The sequence below is a fragment of the Calliphora vicina genome, chromosome 1 (genome assembly GCF_958450345.1).
Source record: "Calliphora vicina chromosome 1, idCalVici1.1, whole genome shotgun sequence".
Classification (NCBI taxonomy): domain Eukaryota; kingdom Metazoa; phylum Arthropoda; class Insecta; order Diptera; family Calliphoridae; genus Calliphora; species Calliphora vicina.
The window spans coordinates 146,321,849-146,341,282 of NC_088780.1; the positions used below are offsets into that span (position 1 = coordinate 146,321,849).

Consider the following 19,434-nt stretch of genomic DNA (forward strand, 5'->3'; position numbering starts at 1 on the left):
ACGGCGTATACAAAATGTCTAATATGTATTTATAAAATTAAATACAATAAACAAAAAAAAATAAATAAACCATTGTAAAATAAGAAATTGGTAATAAAATAATATTTTTAATTCAAAAATTAGAACAAAAAAAAATAAGAATTCCCTAAATATTTTTTAAACAGCTCTGAACATGGAAAAGTTTAAAAAATAAATCTGGTATTTTTTACAATAATATTTTTATCTTTTTCTTAGTTGTTTGGTTGATTTTGTTTTTTTTTTCTTCATATTTATGTATATTTAATTAGTTCATTTCATTTTTTACAATGTATGATAAAGATATTCTTTTGTTTTATTAAATATATAACTTAAATCATCAATTAGATTCGTTTACAATTTCGAAATTGATAAGCTTAATTTAGTATTTTTGTAATAATAAATTTTATTTAAGACCTAATTACAAATAATATCTTTTATATTCTTCTTTGTTGTTTTATTTTATATAAGTTCAAGTTGATTTTAATTTCCTTTACAAAATATTTGATATTTATAAAATCTACAAATAGATAAGAAGAAAACACAACAAGATAAACTGTTTCCTTTTTTTTTGAGTAATTTTATTATATTTTAAAATAAATACAAATTTAAATGGTTTAATAAATGTTAAAAGAACTGTATAACAAATACTGTAAATAAAAGTTTTACTAAATAAACAGAAATGCTGTGCAATGGAAAAGAAAAAAACTAATAAATAAATTACAACAATTGCAAAATACTAATGAATATTGGAATCATATTTTATTTATTATTATACATTTATCGTTTTTTATATTGTTTTTTATGTTTATTATATCATACGGTTTTTATTCTAAAACAAAATAATTTGTTAAGCTAATGTTATAAATTGCTTAAAAAATTTAGAAGGGGAGATTTTCTTTATTTTTTTTTTACTTATTTTGACATTTTGTAGTGTTATTTAAATTAGTTTTTCTTTTGTTATCGCATTCAATGCGTAAAGTATTTATACTTTTCCTAAACATTTGTAGATTTTTTATTATTTTTTTTTTTGTTAAATATTATTCTGGCATGCAATTTATTATTATTTCTTCTTTGTCTTGTTTTTTTATAGTTTTTTTAATTTTGTTTATATTAAATATTGCATAATTAAGCTAAAAATATTAATGTAGAAAAAAATATATGTATGTATAGACGAAAAAACAAAAATATTTAATGATTATTTATAGTTTAGTTACAAAAGTAAAACTGAACAATTAACTGTTTTAAAATGACAGTTAAATGCTAGTTTTTAAAGCTTTTTGGCGCCCAATTTCATTGGACCACTATTACGTTGTGCACGTCGTGCTTCTAATTCACGTTGACGTTGTAATTTCTTTTCTTCGCGTTTTCGTCGTGCTTCATCTAGTTTTGAATTACCTAAAAATGTTTTTATAATTTTCAAATTTGTAGTGAAATTCATAGATTAGAAAGAATATGAATAATAGTAACAATAAATGTTTAATGTAAAGCAAGCTCATTCATTTGTTTATTAAAGGGTACATAAATGTAATAAATGTTTGTTAATTATAAACAACACAATATATTATATACAATAATACAAGTTTAAATGAAGTTAGTAAATTAATAATACAAATCAAATAAATAAACAAATTTGTAATAGAATAGCATATTTACATAATTAATTACATATTGAGATGAATCTGAGGAATAAAAACTAATTTCAGAAATATTTACATACAACATTTACTCTACACATTTTAAAATGTCTTCGACAATGCCTCAAAACTAAACTGTTAAGTAGTATACACTAGAGTGGCCTTTATTTTTGATTTTCGATTTTAAATGCTCCCAATGTCAAGAACGTTTCGTCTAAAGGTTGCAAATCCATTTAAAGTTTTAAAAAAAAAAAAAAAATTTTAAAAAATAATTCCAATTTTAAAAATAGTTTTTTCGAACTTTGACCGTTGATAGGGGCCATATTGTTGAAGCTACATCTGTCGACTTGGCTGTCATTTATTCAGTTAGGTTATGTTATAAAAGCAGCCAATATTACCAGCTCACTTGGGTCCATGAATTGGTCCCTTTGTGATTCCCTAAAAGATCACGTTCAGATCCTCTAGAGGTCATTTAATGTCGGAAAGTTGTTCAATACCGAACCAACCTGATGCACGAGTATATACGAAACCACTTTCATAACATCCACTCTTGATAGATCCACTAGGCCATGTATAAAATGACTGCTTTGTCGTAGTCCACGTCCCCGATAGAGCAGGGCACAGATAGAGGAGCTGTTCAACCGTTTCCTCCTCGTTTTCATCATGACATCTTCTACAGAAGTCAGGAGTTATCCAGTTTGTTTTGTTAAATCAAAATGGACGGATATAGCGTTCAACAACACCTGCAAATGTTAAAACTGTTTTATCATAATGGTTGTTCTGTTCGGGTAATTAACCGAGCTCTACGCCCATTTCAGGATGAATGCCTACGTCCCATGCGATTCAAGAGCGTCGTCCAATACATCCCGAAATTTTGGCGATTTTGGCGGCGCCATCTTTGAGAACGACGTTATTCCATTTTAATTAAAACAAAAAATCTTTAAAAAATTATTCGCTGATTTTGGCAGTTTTCTAAAGACTGTCGAAAACGAGTTCTATTTTTTGTCCCTTTCGGATTATCATGTTTATTGCTAATATATTGAAAACAACTAATCGAAAAAACCTTTCTCGAAAAATGTTAATAAGAAAAAAAATATTTAGATTTCAAATGCGTACAGTTGTCGCGTTCGGGATCATAGAAATGCCCATATATAATTTTACTAAAGAGCTAAATCTTATCAAAAATTACCAACAAATCTCAATTTAATACATAATGTAAAAGTGTTAGTATAAAATGTTTATATAAATGCATATTTCTGTTTAATTATAATGTTACAAATATAAATAAAATACATTACAAAATAATAAAATATAATGTTAAATTACACACAAATACCAATAAAATTACAATGTTAACATGAAAATTATAAAGCATATTGTTAAAAAGACATAAAACATAAATGAAAGAGTATATTAAAATGAAATGAACACATGAGATCTTTTTTAAAACAAAATATCGTTAATATGATCAGTGCTGTTTAAAAAATTATAACTTGTGATTTAAATTTGAAAGGTAGAGTAAATGAAAACCTTAAATACCACATAAATAGCAAGCAATGTAGGAAAAAACAGAGTAATATTGTAAAATATCATCAATATGATCAGTGCTGTTTAAAAAATTATAACTTGTGATTTAAATTTGAAAGGTAGAGCAAATGAAAACCTTTAAATACCACATAAATATCAAGCAATGGAGGAAATAAACAGAGTAATATTGACTTACCCGTCATTGGTTCATCAATTGGTTCAAATTCACCATCAGCCCATGAATCGCTATTCCAGTTAGCATTATTCGTTGAATTATTAACATGATGTTGCGGTGATTTCATTTGTGGGGGACTAACATTGTTGCAATTTAGGAATGGTGTTGGTGATGTATTGATAGTATTGCTGAGCAAAGACAAATTTGTTGATAAATCGTTTGGTCGTAAAGTTGCTGATAAAGTGGCCGTCGTTGACGTTGTGGATAATTGTGGCTGTTTCGAGGGCGATGTATTGTGAGAGTTGAGCTTGGCCAAGGGTTCGATAAGTTCATTTAATTGGTGTTGTTGTAATTGTTGTTGATGCGGTCTTAAAGGTGATTGTCGTAATTGTTGTAACTGCTGTTGCTCCTGCTCTTGAGCTTCTTCTTCGCCCTAAAAAAAAATAAATTTAATTAGAAAATGTTGTTTTCTTTCTAAATATTTAATAAATTACCGGATCTTCTTCCAGACTGCCCCATTCCTCATTATCCCAGCCATCCCTAACTTCAGCTAATGTTGTAGAGGCATTTATGGGACCATTATTGGGTGAACCAACCATTGGTGAACTAGGATCCTGTGATGTCTAACAATAAGTTAAAGTTTCAATTCTTATAATTTACTATGTTAAAACCAAAAAATTAAACTTACATCCATTTCACCCCAATTTTCATTGTCCCAATCATTATTGCCATAATCAGAAGCCGAGGCTGATGTATCATTACTTTCATGTTCCAATGAAGTCATGGACGTTACTGATGAGGTGGTCGTTGATAAACTACTGCTAGAAGGTTGTTCTATAATATTTAAATAAAAGATTCAAATTATTTTTTGAAAATTGTCTAACATTTATGCAGATTTTACCTAATGAAGCCGGCTTTGATAAATTACGTCCGGTGAGTGGAGGTCGTGGTCTAGAGGAATCACTTTGACTACGATAAAATTTCGAGGTGACTGCTGTTACAGCCCATCCCGCCCAAGTGGCCGCTGCATTGCCAATTGAGGGCGTGGCGGTATGAACATCTGCTTCTGTAATAAAGATAATATTTAACTAATTTTTGCTATATTTTATAGCTATTTACCCATAGTTTCTCTTAGACTGGGATCTTCAGAAACTTTTTCCAGTTTTCCTAGAAAACCACGTATAGTTTTAAAGGCTGGCTCGCGTACTGACTTTTCAGGATCTATAGTAAGCGAACACAATGCAGGTAAGACACGATTTGCTACTTCACTGTAGTGTTATAAAATAAACCATCAAAATTTATTATTATTTATAAAAAGAAATAGTTGTCATAACCTTACTTTAATAAGAAGTATTGTTGGGTAGCTGCTAAGGCTAAAACACCGGCCACACGAGCAGGAGGAAAAGGATCTCGCATGGCTCTGATAAAGGCTGATACCAAAACGCGTTGTCGTACCTTTTATTAAATATTACAGTAATTAGATTAAAATATTTACAGCTTTATTTATAATTCCCCTTATGGAAATTTACACGCAAAACAGTCATCACTTTTACTCACCTGCGGATGCAAATGTGGTGCTATTTTACCCAAACACACTGTAGTATTAGTTCGAATACCACCCTGGTCATCTCTTGCTTGTAATCGTGCAAAATGGCGTAATACTTCAACATTTAAATTATTATAATTTAATTTAGGAGCCAAATGTATAATTGACTGTTTGAAAAATTGTGTTATTAATTGAATTAGTTTGTAAATTCGTTAAACTTACTTTAACAGTTTGCTCTCGTATGGTGGCATTCGTATCTAAAAATCCATGAGCTACTTGTGGAAAAATTTGTTCATTCACCACTTGTGGCTGTAGATGGGCAATAAATAAGTCTAATTGTTGCAAAAGACGTGATCGTGTTACACGATCTGTGGAGGCAAATAATTTAACGACACAGGGTACAATACGTTTTTGATATTCAGCTTCATCCAAAAGTTTTCCCAACTAAAAAGAGAAAACAATAAACAAAATATTGAAGTAAAATTCTTTGTTGGTACTTTTGTAATAAATTCATTTTCTTATCACATCTACCTTAAACATAGGCGCCAATACAGCTGAACCAGCATCACCATACTCATACGCTGTTATCAGTTGGGGTAAAATTTTGTGTCTTAAAAAGAAACAATAAATAATTCAAGCTTATCACACTCAATTACAAAACTTACTTGCACACATTGCCAGGAAAATTGTCCAAATGCAGAGTTAAACCCGAAAAGAAACGATTCTTTTCTGCCTTATCTTTGATTTGAATTTCTTCCAAAAATAGTAAAGTGTCCACTAAATCATTTTTAAAAAAACCACCGGGTTTACGGCATCTAGTTATAATATCTGCAGGATTAGGGCGGTTCGAGGGAGAAGCGCCCACAAGTTCACAGTATAAAGACTGCAGAGATTTGGGTATATTATCGATATCTTTGAGACTGCTGCGAGAACGCAAAGGGCCATTAAAAGATTCCCATACCAAGCAGCCTAAACCCCACATGTCAGCAGAGCTGTAATAGGAAATTATAGTAAAAATAAAATTTTAAGTAAAATCTATAAAAATGTATACCATTTTGTAGCGGCTTTCAATTTAGATTGATCATTTTTCTCTGGGGGATCATAGACCTCCAAAGAAGGTGGCACTTTAATAGGTGGCATGGGATTACCATCGGCTGGTGAGACATACTCTAAGCTGCCCAATTTCCATTCTCCCGAGGAGTTTACAAAGACAGACCACACCGAAACATTATTGTGTCTCAGACTGCCATCATTATTAAGAAAAGATAAGGCTCTCTGTAATAAAAATACATGGTTACACAAAAAATATTTATTTGTTAAATTACTCTACTTACCGTTATTTGAAATATACCCCAGGCCAAATACAGGTCCTTCTGCGGACCATCTGTGGATAGTTTTTGTATGTGTGTTCCCAAGGGCTCAACCAGCTCGGTGGCCACATACAACATTTTATCCGTTTCTAATGAATCTAAAAATTGTAATATACTAGGATGTCTAAGAGTCTTCAATCTCTTCAACGAGGCCTTCGCCAACTCGCACTTGGCATCTGAGCCACTACGCAAATCGAACACAAAAACCGACACTTCTTCCAGCGTCCCCTTACGTTTGGCCTTATGCAGTGTCCATATGGAATGTGCTTCGAAGCCGGCCACTGGTTCGCCAATATCATAAGGAAAGTCCTTGGAAGAGTCGCGCGAGAAGAACGACCACATCATGTGCTTTGCTCGTCGCCCAAATATTTTGTTACAAATTTCTACTTAGCAAAACAAATTAAACTTAACTAAATGTTTATCGCTGCGTTTTAAACTATTTTTTTTTCTTTTCTGCTAATATTTTTCCACAAAATTTCGCAATTTTTCTTTTTAACAGCTGCTGGTTTTTGTTGGTGAAATGCAAAAAAATCTTTTGTTTTTCCCGTTTGTTTTTATGATCGCCCTTCGTACGTTGTTGCTTTTTTACTTTTCTGCTTCTTCACTATTTTTCTTTACACCATCACCTCTGAAGCAAAATGTTCTTATCCAATATTCTCCGTTTCAAACTTGATTTTCGTGTACGATTTGTAGCCACACTTAAATGTTACAAATTAAAGTTTCATTTAATGTGCAATTTATTGTAAAATTTTTCATATTTTTGTATAAATTCTTAATTTTTCACAAACTTTTCATGACGTATGCGAATTTATTTTTCTTGACAACTAAACTTTGTGTCATCTGTGTCGTTTGACATTTTATGTTTATACACGATTTGAGGCGTGAAATTGACAGCGAGAATAGTTAATAAAATTGTTTCGTTTTCATTTTGTTTCAATTGGTACTTTTGTTATAAAAATTTATAAAATTAATTAATAGTTTTAAATTTTGTGAGTTATTGTATTTAATTTTAACATTTTATTAAACTTTAAAATGATATTTATTTAAACTTAAGTGGCCTGTTCAATAACAAAAGACTATTACGAATTTTCACAAATTGTTAATAAATTTTCCAGTTTTTCAAACAAAATTTTTGTGTAAAAATTTGCAATAATTTGTAACAGTTTTTTTTTATTGAACAGACCAAAGGTCCTTTTTATAATAATCTTTATATTTTTATTTCAATATTTTGCATAAAGTTTTCGTAATGAAAAACCAAGATTTTTGGAGTGTACAATGTAAAAATGGGCTGAAACATGCTCTAAAATTAAAATAACTATATTTTGGGACTCATTAACATTTATAAATCACTAGAATCTTAAATATCTCCTAAAATAATAATTAGATTCTGAGTAGAAAGCCTTCATCCGGGCTTCGCATAATAATTTTCGGACTCTAATAATATTTTTATATGATGTTTACCCCTTGAAAGTATAGAAGAAAAATATATTGCTGAACAAGTAAGAGAGCTTTATTCGGCTGTGCTGAATCTAATATACCCTTACTAAATGATACTTCAAAATAAAATTTTTAAATTTTTTTAAGTAAACAAAATTTATTTTTTTCCAATTGTTTTTTAAATTTTTTTATTTTAAATTTAAAAATTTTTTTATTTGCTTTTTCAATTTTTTAATAATTAGCGAAAAAAAATTCGTGTTAAAAAATATTTTTTCCGATTTTGACCCATTGTAGGTCCAACTTACTATGTCTTACATATGTCGTTGCAAAGGTCTTTGAAATATCTACCATTAGATATCCATATTGTCTATATCCAGTTATAGATCAAAAATAGGTCCAAAATCGAGGCAGTCGTGGTTTTTTTGCTTATATCTATCTCAGCCATTTATGGGCCGATTTGCCAGAATTTAAATATCTAATGAAACAGTACTATGTACACAGTACAGATATGACTGTATCGACTGCGCTCTCTATAACGATCAAAAATATATAAATGTGAAAATTCCAAACAGAATGACAAACTTATAATACCCATGGTACTCATGGTGAATGATATAATACGTTCCTAAAAAAAACAATTTCCATATAATATAACATTTTCATATTTATTTCAGTCATATTTTACAAAATTTAAACATTCATTCGTTCGAAATATAGTAGAAAATTAATTATATTGTAGTAATAGTTTTATTTTAATAAGAAATTGTTTTAACTAACACATATTTTGCAACATATTCAATATGTATGCCCCAATATCTTCATCCTGATTAGTCCATGTTATCAAGAGAGTTTTATGTTTAAGATCCTTTTCATCTTCTTCGATTTTAATCTCCACCGATTCAACAACAATTGTACAGTTCTCCTGCATCGTCACCGTCCAACCGGTTAGTTTCTCCTGCAGTAAGGCCAATAATTTCTCTCCCGTACGTATTTTCGGACCAGGATCGTCCATTTTAACTTTGGATGTGAAACGCATTACATGACGATTTATACCAATTTCCTTTAAAGCTTCGGTGAGATTTTGTAGCATTATACGATTATCTTTCATAACTAGAACGCCATGTATTAAACGTCTACGTTTGGGATCGGGTGGTTGGGCATTGTAAATACGGGTTTCCGCTTTGAGCAGTGAGACTGAGGCATCTACTGGTATTTTAACGGGAGTGGAAATAACGGAAGTTTCACCATTGGCCGGCATGTATGTTTCAATGTTGAATTCTTCGCGGATTTTTGTGCGTAAAAATTGCATCTTTTCAGCTTCACCATGGACGAGCATGACATTTTTGGGTTCACAGTTTTGTATAAGTTGCATAATGCCTGAAAATGTTTTATAAAAATACATTTTTTTATCATAAAAAATTACAAATAGTGGTAGGTATATTTTAATAAGATAAATATTTAAAATTATAAGAAATTATTACTAAAAGTAATCTAAATGTACCTTTAGCATCAGCATGAGCAGAAAAACTCATATATTCCACGGACATTTTAACATCCACAACCTGACGATTCTCAAACTCCACTTTTTTGGCGCCGCTCAAAATTTTGTTGCCCACCGTACCCTGGACACAATAACCAGGCATAATGACCATATTGTTTTCATTGGGAGCCCACTTTTTAAAAATCTGCAGCGACAAACCGGCATGCAGCATACCCGGGGTAGCAAAGACGACCATGGCTCCAGGATTATCGATATAGGTCTTGTCAAATGGTTTAATGTGTTTGAAATCAAACATATTGCGGGTGACGAAGGTTTTACGAATTTTCTGATTTGTCCAGGTGATAAACATCTTGTAATAAGTGTTGGCCTTTTCGGTTAGGCCCACAGCAAAATAAATTGGATACTTAAGGTTCATGCGCTCCCAGTAAGTTTCCAATAAAATACACAATTCTTGGGCTCTACCCAAGGCAAATACAGGAATGAGTACTTTTCCACCTTTAGCCACACACTCGTGTACCTTTTTCAAAAAATCACGCTCACGGCAACGTTTAGAGTCTCGTATGGTGGTGGCATAAGTAGATTCAGAGATCAACAAGTCTGGTCGGCACTTATCTATCCAGGCAGCACCCAAATGACGATCGGGCGTCATATTATAATCTCCCGTATAGACCACAGATTGTGAACCAACGCGTATCCAGAACATAGCGGCTCCCAACACATGGCCGGCATAATAAGCTTTGATCTCCAATTCACTATCAACCATAACACTTTGATGCAAGGTCACAGCAGTCACCTTTTTCATGCAATCCTTGATCATTTGAGTGGTGAAAAAATTCGATTCACCCTTACGTTCTACGGCCACTTTACGCATATCTTCAAGCAAAATGGGAGCTATGGCTTTAGTAGGATGGGTCATATAGATGGGACCAGAATAGCCCACCATTTCGGACATATAAGGCAAAGCGCCACAATGATCTATAGATACGACAATAATACAACTTAGGTTTTTAGAAAAAAGAAGTAATTAGCCACTACTTACCCAAATGGAAATGAGAAATGATAACACAATCAATATGACTGGTGATGGGACCGTCAGGCACAATATATGAAAAATCGGGAAAACGTCGTTCATCATTGTAGCCCATGTGCATGCCACAATCTAACATGATATTTTTACCGCCCATCGATAAAAGCAAACAACTGCGTCCCACATCTTGACCAGCTCCCAAAGGTGTTACTTTAATGTCCGGCATGAGGTCTCTTAATAATTGTTCCTATTTTTGTATAAATTTTAATTGCAAACACACTCTGCTTTGATTTAAAGCAGCATTTAAGTAGTTTATTTTACTATTTGCTCGTTTGTAACTTAAAAGAAAAATAAACAAAACACAAGAAAATGTTAATGAACAACAAACAATTAAATGAAATATTTAATAATAAAAAAGCAAATTTGAGAAAGAAAATTTCCACAGTTTGCTGTCGCTGTTAGCTGCAACAGCTGACTTTCATCTCCTTACTCCTCCGCATCTTAATTAACATTTTTTTATTTTAACACTTACCAATATTTTATTTGCTATTAATTTCAATATATTTAACAACAATTAAATCATGTTTTCAACAAAATAAAGTACAGATAAAAATTCGAAAGAGAGTATGTTAAGATTGGAAGAATTGGCGCTGTAATTAAAGAAGAAAACGTTGTGTTTACGAACAAAAAGAAATGAGAAATACGTAGGGTTACCGATAACTTGAGTTATTATATTGAGGTATTTTGGGATAATAATAATTTATTATACAAGATTAATTAATCTGTAATGTTGATTACTATTTTATAAATTTAAATCTAGTCTGTATTTAAATAAAAAAGTTGGCTTTTCATAAATTACCAAAAGACGAATACAGTACACTCGCGATAATATGAACACCCCAAAATATGAACACTTTTTACTTCCATAGGATACTCTAAAATATGAACTTAGTGAACTAAGCTATTCATATTTTAAAACTTTTTAAAATATGAACAGCATATTTTTGTTTTTTTAATTTATTTTATCTATCTACACAGAGTTGAAATCAAAATCAACAGGGTAGTGGCTAAATTCTAATTAAACTGCTTAATAATTTTTGAACTTCCCTAGAACCCTAGTGGGAACCTTTTTAACATTCGATGTCATTGGGATGTCATTTGAAAGTGCCCGGAAAGGCCTTTCGAAACAATCACTTTTTCATATTGTGTACTATTTAAAAAAATTAAAAACAACAATGAAATTTTCTTGCGTACCTTGCTAGAACTACATAAGATGAAAATTAACTCCTAGTTTAATGAATAAATTATTTTGTATGCATGATAATACGTTGCCACTTAACTTTTATTTATGGCCATAATGTCAAAACCTGTAAACCCTGCAACAGATAAACAATATTTCAAAGAGAATTTAAGAGAAATTCATGATGTTTGACAAGCTGCATAACGGAAGAGAGGAAATTGTTATCAAAAACATATGTTTTATCCGACAAATTGCACTTTTGTTTATTGTTATCGTTTTTTTAAGCATTCTATGTTGTGGTATGTAAATTTAAAACTAAATAGTAAAAAATAACTATAAAAAACGTATTTTCCAAGTGCCTTTAAATGTTGGAAGAATCGGGCACCGTTTCGCTACGCATTTGCCAAGAGGGCCATGCTAATGCGTTAGTGCTAAATAGAGACTGCAATAAAATAGCTGTAGCAGGAAGAAGTCGTAAGTACTAGACAATAAAATTGATAAACATATAAAGATTAATATTTTGAAAAATATTCCAGTACTCAAGGTCTTTGCAATCAATAATGATGGCTTCACCGAGGTGTGTAATATGCGCGGTGGTAAAAATCAAAACCTTAGCTATTCTTCCAATGATGTAGCCTGGAGCAGTTTGGATACAAATATTTTGGCTACAGCCGCCACTAATGGTGTGGTATCCGTATGGGATCTTTCGAAATTTGGCAAACAAAAACAATGGTTGGTGTATAATGACCATGAACGTACTGCCCATGCTGTCACTTTTCATAACACGGAAGTGAATACGCTTATTTCGGGTTCTCAGGATGGTACTATTAAATGTTTTGATACACGTACCGAAAAAGCCTGCAATACGTTTTATAGTAATTCCGAGTCGGTAAGGGATGTGAAATTCAGTCCTCATAGTAATAATCTATTTTCGGCTGTTTTGGAAAATGGTACTGTGCAACTGTGGGATTTGAGAAGGTATAGTCTCACATACTTTTTATTAAAAGAAATATATTCATATTCTAATTATTGGATTTTTATATATTTCAGAACTGAGAAATGTATGCTACAATTTCCTGCCCATATGGAGCCAATTTATACTTGTGATTGGCATCCTACACAAAATTGGTTAGCAACTGGTAGTAGAGATAAACAGATAAAGGTATAATATCATAAAAAACAAATGTTTCGATTTTGTCCTAAAAAATTTTGAAATTTCTAATTGTAGATTTGGAATATGGAAGGCAAAGCCTCACTGGAACATACAATACACACAATAGCTGTCGTGGGCAGGGTTAAATGGCGTCCGGAAAAAACGTAAGTATCTAAATTAAAAACATCTTAACCAAATCCAAAATCTCATATAAAATTATATATTTTTTTAGATTCCATATTGCCAGCTGTTCTCTAGTAGTTGATTATAGTATACACATTTGGGATATACGTCGTCCATTTGTACCCTTCGCCTCCTTCAATGATCACACAGATGTTACAACCGGCATAGCGTGGAAAGGCAATGATCCTTATTGTCTATTATCAACCAGTAAAGATTCTACCATATACAAACATGCTTTTAAGGATGCTTCTCGTCCAGCTCTAAAAGCTAATGTGCAAGGTGCTAGTTTAGGACGTAAAGGAGACATATCATTTGCCAACAAGTTGAAGTTTTATATGCCTGTAACAGCGGCACAAGTCGTTAAATCGAATGCTATGCTGTGAGTTTTAAGAAAAAAAAACACTAAAATTTATAACTAAATATTTTTATTTTTGATTTTAATAGTACTAGACAAAAGTCCATAACAGGTTTGGAACAGTTTCATATTGGTAAATCTGATATGTGTAGATTTTTATTAAATACATCGGTAAGTTTTGATGTTTTAAGCAAACTATTTTTTATTTAAAATATCATTTTAGCTCATTGGCTACATTGATCCCGAGAACTCTTCCATACCAATTAAGGAACATGAATGTTTTATAGGCTGTGCCAAAGAATTAATTTTGACTGGCAAAAAGCTGGCCGATATATGCAAACACAATGCAAATGTGTGTCGCAAACATGGCAAGCACAATGCCACCACTCTTTGGAATTTCATAGAAATTTGTTATGCTTCCAATGACATGAATAAACAAAAATACGAACACCGTAATTCGTTTTCAAATCAAAAGAACGCCCAAAATGTTCGTCGTACCGCCCAAGTGGTTAGTACTGATGTCTCCAAATGGGACCACAATAAGAATAATAATGTTAATGGTTCCGATGATCAAATCGACATAAAATCTCAAGATGATGATAATTTAACAGATAGTGGTGGTTCTGGCGGCAAACAAACTTATCCTCCGTATGGCTCCGTTATACTTACTGAGTCGCTAATTTTATCTGAAATTACTTTTGATAATTTTGAATCGCTGCGTAATGGTTTCATTTATGTGGGTCCACCAGATTTTACAAAAGCTTTGTCATTGCCTGAAACGGCTTTACATTGTGATGTCAAGGCAGCCAGGCCTCAATTGGATATAAAAGCGAAAAATCGTGATAAGACACCGGTGGGTTTAATAAGTATAATGATATATATATTTTTTTATTGTTTAATTTGTATATGATGTTTTATTTAGCCTCCAAATTTGCCGGCCGTTTTAAAAATCTCCTCAATACCTCCTATACCATTGTGGGAACCTCATCAATTTTTGGCAGATGCCTTGATGTTGCAAAATGATGTCGGTGATGTTCAAACAGCCTTAACAATTTTGATTGTTATGGGAGAGAATCGTAAATTTTTACCCATTGATGAAGATTTAATTGTAAGTAGTTTGACTATGAGTGGTAAGTTTGTAATTTCAACATTTTTCATTTACGATCCACATAAAGTATATTTGTTATAGATAGTAATAGATAACAGAGTCGACAGTCTGTTTGTTGAAAGTTTTTAAAAATAAGCAAAAACATATTTTTTTTGGTAAAATTATTTGTTACGTTTTTACCTTTTAAAAACGATGGTAATTTCCTTTAAATAAATCGTATTCTTTTGATTGCAAATAAAAGCAGTTTAAAATTGTAACAACTCTTTTTTTATTAAAATTTACACAACAACAGTTTAAATAATCATTCGCTTTACACACTTTTTAATGTATAACAATACACTGGTAATGCAGTTGATGTTAATTCTAACAACGCCTACGATCAACTAACACATAGTGCCATCTTCCTTTCAGTAGCTTCATGAATTATCTTAACGAACAAAACTAGAATGCTCTATTTATAGAGTTTTCAGCAGCTTCAATGTTAATGTTAGCAGCTTAAACATTTAGCGTTGCCATACTTAAAGAATGCTAATAACTATGTTGATAAGTAGAGGCTTCTACTGATGGACATGTTTATAAACATGATGAATGTCACAGGCCGTTAAATTCATAGTGCAATTTCGTAACATTATTAAATAAGATAATTTTTTTAAATTAAAAACTGCATTTTATGTGGAAATTAATTAAAAATAATAGTTTTCACTAGTTTTGAAAATTCGAAAATTTCTAATTGTTATAAAATTATTAAATTGAGCAATTTTAGACTTTAAATCTTATATTTTATATGAAAAGTAGCTAAACATAATAACTTAAAATATTTAAAGTTATGTTCGAATATTCCAAAGTATCCCAAAACATATGCAAAAGAGTAGCTAAAAGTAATAATTTCCACTAATTTCGATAATTCTAAATTAGTTCGAAATTGGCCCAAAAATTTTTATTTTAGCTTGGTATATATTATTATATTTTAATATAAAATTTGACTAAATAATATATACTTTAAATTAAATTTAAAGCCATTTTGATTGTAAAATTTAACATTTATGTCATACTTCAAACATAAAAAAACTAATTTAAGTTTGGCGATGTCTAAACTCTAATGACCGAATGAAGAGCGCATTTTCTAACATTTTTTATTTATATTATGATTGGATATCTAATGATAGACACTTCAAATATAACTCCCTTACTTGTTTTTCAGTCATAAGTTCAATATTGTTATTCTGGGTATTTTTAAGATTTACTAAATTTTGTATTTTCAATTTCTAAATAAAGCTTTCTTTGCTACTTTATTTCTACTACTTTATTTTTTATATTCTTCCAGGAACATTGGTTTCAAACCTACATCGATCAATTGCATCGCTATCAAATGTGGAATGAGGCCTGTACCATTATGAATTTATCATGGCTGAGATCCGTTCGTGACTTGAATCAAAAATCAACCGGTGTTCATACAAATTGTGGCGATTGTGGTCGACCATTGGGTGGCAGTATGGGCTGGTATTGTCAGAAATGTAAATCAATGCGTTTGGCTAAATGTTCTATATGCTGTTTGATTGTAAGAGGTTTATATGCCTGGTGTCAAGGTTGTTCACATGGTGGTCACATAAAGCATGTCATGGATTATTTTGCCAATCACTCAAAGTGTCCCAAATGTGGCCATTTGTGTGAGTATAATTAATTTTATGTAAAATGACGAAAGAGTAACTAATTTCGTTGTTTGATTTTGTTTTCTAAATCATGTACTTACTAAGTTTATGTTTACTATCCAGAAAAAAAACATGGTTACTATTAATTTTAAGACTTGAAAATAATTAATTTCATAATGATTTTTATACATACAAACATATAATAATGACAGAATACATACATAATAACTCTAATAATAAAAATATATGTTTTTTCAATTAATAAATGTACTTTTAAAAGGTAAAATACAAACTACCTGTAGTTTTTTTTTTACAAATTTGAAGACAGCATTAAAGAAAAGAAAAAAATTATGAGGTTTTGTAAGAAATTTTTAAATAATTTGGAAAACTTTTAATATGTAGTAAATAGTGGTTGGTTTTAGAATTAAGTTAAGTACTTAAGCAGATAACACTTGACTACGACTAATTTCTACTAGCCAAGCAACTACTGCCAGCACTGCCCCCAAAGCCGAGAAAATATTAGAAAATATTCTCTCTCTAACAAAACTTTGAGAAATCAGAACTTTAAATTGTTTTTTGTTTAGAGAATTATAAACGCACATAAAAAAGAACAAATAAATTAAAAAAAAAAATCAAGTTAAACTATTTGTTCTTTTTCTTAAAAAAAATAGCAGCTGTATTTACAATCATTTGATGGCGTTTTATTTGGTCATATTTACAGCTGTATTTGTTTATAATTAAAACAATTTTTAAAGTTTTGATTTAGCGGCAGTACTGGCGGCTAATTGTCAAGAGTTAAAATCGAGGCTCACGGTTTGACAAGCTTCACTGCCAGCGCCATTAAATGCTGTTAAATTCTGTTTAACAGCGGGAGATTCATCATAACGTATGGTCATGGAATTGGAGTTGCCGGGTATTAAAACATAACCCAAGGTTTCATAGAATTTTATCAATTTATCCTTGCAATCCAAAGACATTTTATAGCAACCCAAATATTGGGCCAACAGGGAAACTGATACTACAATACTTTAAGAAAGAAAAATTAATGTTAAAAAATTGATACTTAAATGTTAAAAAATTAATACTTACAGTTTACCCAATTGTTTGCCTCGATAGGTATCATTTACCACCACATCTTCCAAACGACCACGCTAAAAATAGATTTTTAATTAATTTACGTTTTTTTTTAAATGTGATTCTTAAATACTTACTATAGCACAATTGTGTATAAATTTACGTTCTATAATCAAGGATGCAGCGCCAATAATTTCATTTTTGCGTGTATCTTCTATGACAGTCACAAAGTAGTCACCACTGGCTTTCATTTGTGAAAATCGAGCTGGAAAAGTAACATTAATTGTTAAAACTCTGAGCTTGAACAAGTAGGAGAACTATATTCTAATATACACTTCACCGAAGTATACTTTAAGATAAAGACTGAAACAAATGTTTCAGTTGGAATGTCTATGGCATAATATACGTTGTTTCAAATGTCTTTAAATAAATAAAATATCCATATTGTCTATGTTAATGACTTAGTAATCCAGATATTGATCAAAACTAGGTAAAAAATCGAGGCCTTTTGTGGGCCGATTTTCCCGAATATACATATATAGCAACTGAACATGTACTATAGCGGATACATTGTTGTATCAATCATGTATGTAATAGCGCCCATACACAACACCATCATTATTGAGCAATGAAGTGATTGTGCAATTAAGCTTGAATCACACATTACTCCAGCATGCTGGTACAAAATTAATTTTTTACCAAAAATTGTGTGGAAAAGTTTGTAATGAATAATGATAAACAAAAACGAAAAATGATCAAAAAAAAAACGTGTTTGCATGAAGAAATTGCTAGAAAACAATGGAGAACTAGGACACACTCAACTTCTAAAAGAAGATGGTACATTTTTCTTCTTTGGAACATTCCTGATCTTCCAAAAATTGAGTTTATCGTAATACCACAACGAAGACTCCAAAACATTATCTGTTCCTGCTGTATTCGAAAAACGTTGATTTTTTACCATTCTTGCTCTTGGCCCACCTCTTTCAATTGTTCTACCATTTTATTGTAGCATTGGTTTTTAAATTCATAGGCAAGGCATTGTTTTATAAACTTCGAAAAATTCTCCCCAAAATATTTTTTTCTTTGGCATTCATATTTATTTTTTTGATGTTTATGTCTTGACTAAGTTATTTGAGGGCTGGGGAAGTTGATTTCAACATACAGGCGGACATGGCTATATCGACTCCGTTGTCTATAACGATTCAGAATAAATATACTTTATAGCGTCGCAAATGAAAAATGTAGAAATTACAAACGGAACGACAAATTTATATATGTATATCCTTAACACTCATGGTGAAGGGCATAGGGTAGAACTAGATACGCAACCGAGTGTAAAAATGATCACTCTCTCTCCCAAATTTTATGGCTGATACAACAACAAAACACAATTGGTCAATTCACAGAATAATACTACTTCTGTATGCTATGTTTATTGTGTTATCGTAACGAACCAGTGAGACCTGCGCCGAACGCCTAAGAGTCGGTTAAGCCGAGACTGATAAGATACCTTGTGAATTGACCAAATGATTTACATGTATTTTGTGAATGGTATAAAAAAACTCACTTAAAAATTGCGTTCTAGAGACAGGACCAACATGTGTCAACTGCGATAGTAGCTGCAGGAAACCACGATCATAATCGCCATCCTTTAAAGGGCGAACCTTTAGCCAAGATTCTCCTGGGCAAGCGGCAGAAATAAATGGATTAAATTTAGCAGGACTTTGATGGAAATCCAATTTCAATAACAAATCAGGGTCATAAAGATACGTTTCTTCCTAAAAATAAAACAAAAATAATTAATTAAAAAAAACATTCAAAGAGATAGCAATTAAAGATAACAAATAAAACACTTGTTTTAACAGATAACACATACTATCTATATGTAAATGTTATGTATATACGTATGTAACTGCAAAATGTTTATTACAAAAACTAAAGCACAATTTAATTATTCAACTACATACTTTATTTAATAGAACCACAACAATATCTTTTTCAATATTTATAGAATATTTCTTACCTGCCTTCCCACCATTTTATTTGAATTTAAATTGAATTTTATATTTGAGGATTTTTGAAATTTTCTCAACCAAAAGGTGTCAACGTAACCACAATCAAAACTCATCTAAATGTTGATGTTTTCTTTAAGACTTTTAGACTAAAAGGAAAACCAATAAACCAACCACAACAATGCATATTATAAATTGTTACCGGTTTTGTAGAGCGTTTTTATTTTTGTTTTTTTTTCTGCCTGTTTTACTATTAACAATTCCACACAAGGTCTTCTAGTACGTGTCTCTTACATACATATGTACATATAAACCTGACTGGCTGAGAAACACTTTCTTTATCATTTCAAGTCGCATTTATGCTGAGATACCAACAAAAACTAAGGGGTGTAACTCTTGTCTAGAAATATATCTGTTTATACATA

The 19,434-nt window shown here is 31.1% G+C and overlaps 4 protein-coding genes across 6 annotated transcripts; 1 reads left to right on the forward strand and 3 right to left on the reverse strand.

The window, feature by feature from the left end:
- Positions 1-758: 758 nt before the first annotated feature.
- yata (N-terminal kinase-like protein yata) lies at positions 759-7,118 on the reverse strand. 2 transcript variants are annotated; one of them, XM_065516065.1, is made up of 13 exons: positions 6,235-7,118; positions 5,952-6,175; positions 5,566-5,892; positions 5,432-5,510; positions 5,123-5,344; positions 4,912-5,067; positions 4,694-4,809; positions 4,474-4,622; positions 4,256-4,420; positions 4,043-4,188; positions 3,849-3,968; positions 3,376-3,787; positions 759-1,413 (listed from the first exon to the last, which is right to left on the reverse strand). In XM_065516065.1, exons 1-13 carry the CDS (start codon positions 6,613-6,615, stop codon positions 1,286-1,288), a joined length of 2,625 nt encoding a protein of 874 aa, XP_065372137.1. In that variant the 5' UTR covers positions 6,616-7,118; the 3' UTR covers positions 759-1,285. The 2 variants fall into 2 exon arrangements, with proteins under 2 accessions (XP_065372137.1, XP_065372136.1); XM_065516064.1 differs by having other exon boundaries at positions 3,849-3,977.
- A 1,235-nt stretch (positions 7,119-8,353) lies between these two features.
- On the reverse strand, positions 8,354-10,685 carry IntS11 (integrator complex subunit 11). The gene is made up of 3 exons (XM_065516066.1): positions 10,248-10,685; positions 9,209-10,183; positions 8,354-9,084 (listed from the first exon to the last, which is right to left on the reverse strand). Exons 1-3 carry the CDS (start codon positions 10,459-10,461, stop codon positions 8,480-8,482), a joined length of 1,794 nt encoding a protein of 597 aa, XP_065372138.1. The 5' UTR covers positions 10,462-10,685; the 3' UTR covers positions 8,354-8,479.
- Positions 10,686-11,624: 939 nt separating this feature from the next.
- Positions 11,625-16,215, forward strand: Wdr24 (WD repeat domain 24). Of its 2 annotated transcripts, XM_065516067.1 has the most exons (10): positions 11,625-11,774; positions 11,832-11,949; positions 12,012-12,453; positions 12,526-12,637; positions 12,704-12,792; positions 12,861-13,190; positions 13,256-13,337; positions 13,390-14,019; positions 14,089-14,274; positions 15,599-16,215. In XM_065516067.1, the coding sequence occupies exons 2-10, from the start codon at positions 11,841-11,843 to the stop codon at positions 15,953-15,955; spliced, it is 2,337 nt and encodes a 778-aa protein (XP_065372139.1). In that variant the 5' UTR covers positions 11,625-11,774; positions 11,832-11,840; the 3' UTR covers positions 15,956-16,215. The 2 variants fall into 2 exon arrangements, with proteins under 2 accessions (XP_065372139.1, XP_065372141.1); XM_065516069.1 differs by lacking the exon at positions 11,625-11,774 and having other exon boundaries at positions 11,793-11,949.
- A 369-nt stretch (positions 16,216-16,584) lies between these two features.
- On the reverse strand, positions 16,585-19,172 carry Gnpnat (glucosamine 6-phosphate N-acetyltransferase). Its single transcript, XM_065516070.1, has 5 exons — positions 19,021-19,172; positions 18,565-18,775; positions 17,135-17,262; positions 17,013-17,074; positions 16,585-16,949 (listed from the first exon to the last, which is right to left on the reverse strand). The coding sequence occupies exons 1-5, from the start codon at positions 19,123-19,125 to the stop codon at positions 16,712-16,714; spliced, it is 744 nt and encodes a 247-aa protein (XP_065372142.1). The 5' UTR covers positions 19,126-19,172; the 3' UTR covers positions 16,585-16,711.
- Positions 19,173-19,434: the final 262 nt, after the last annotated feature.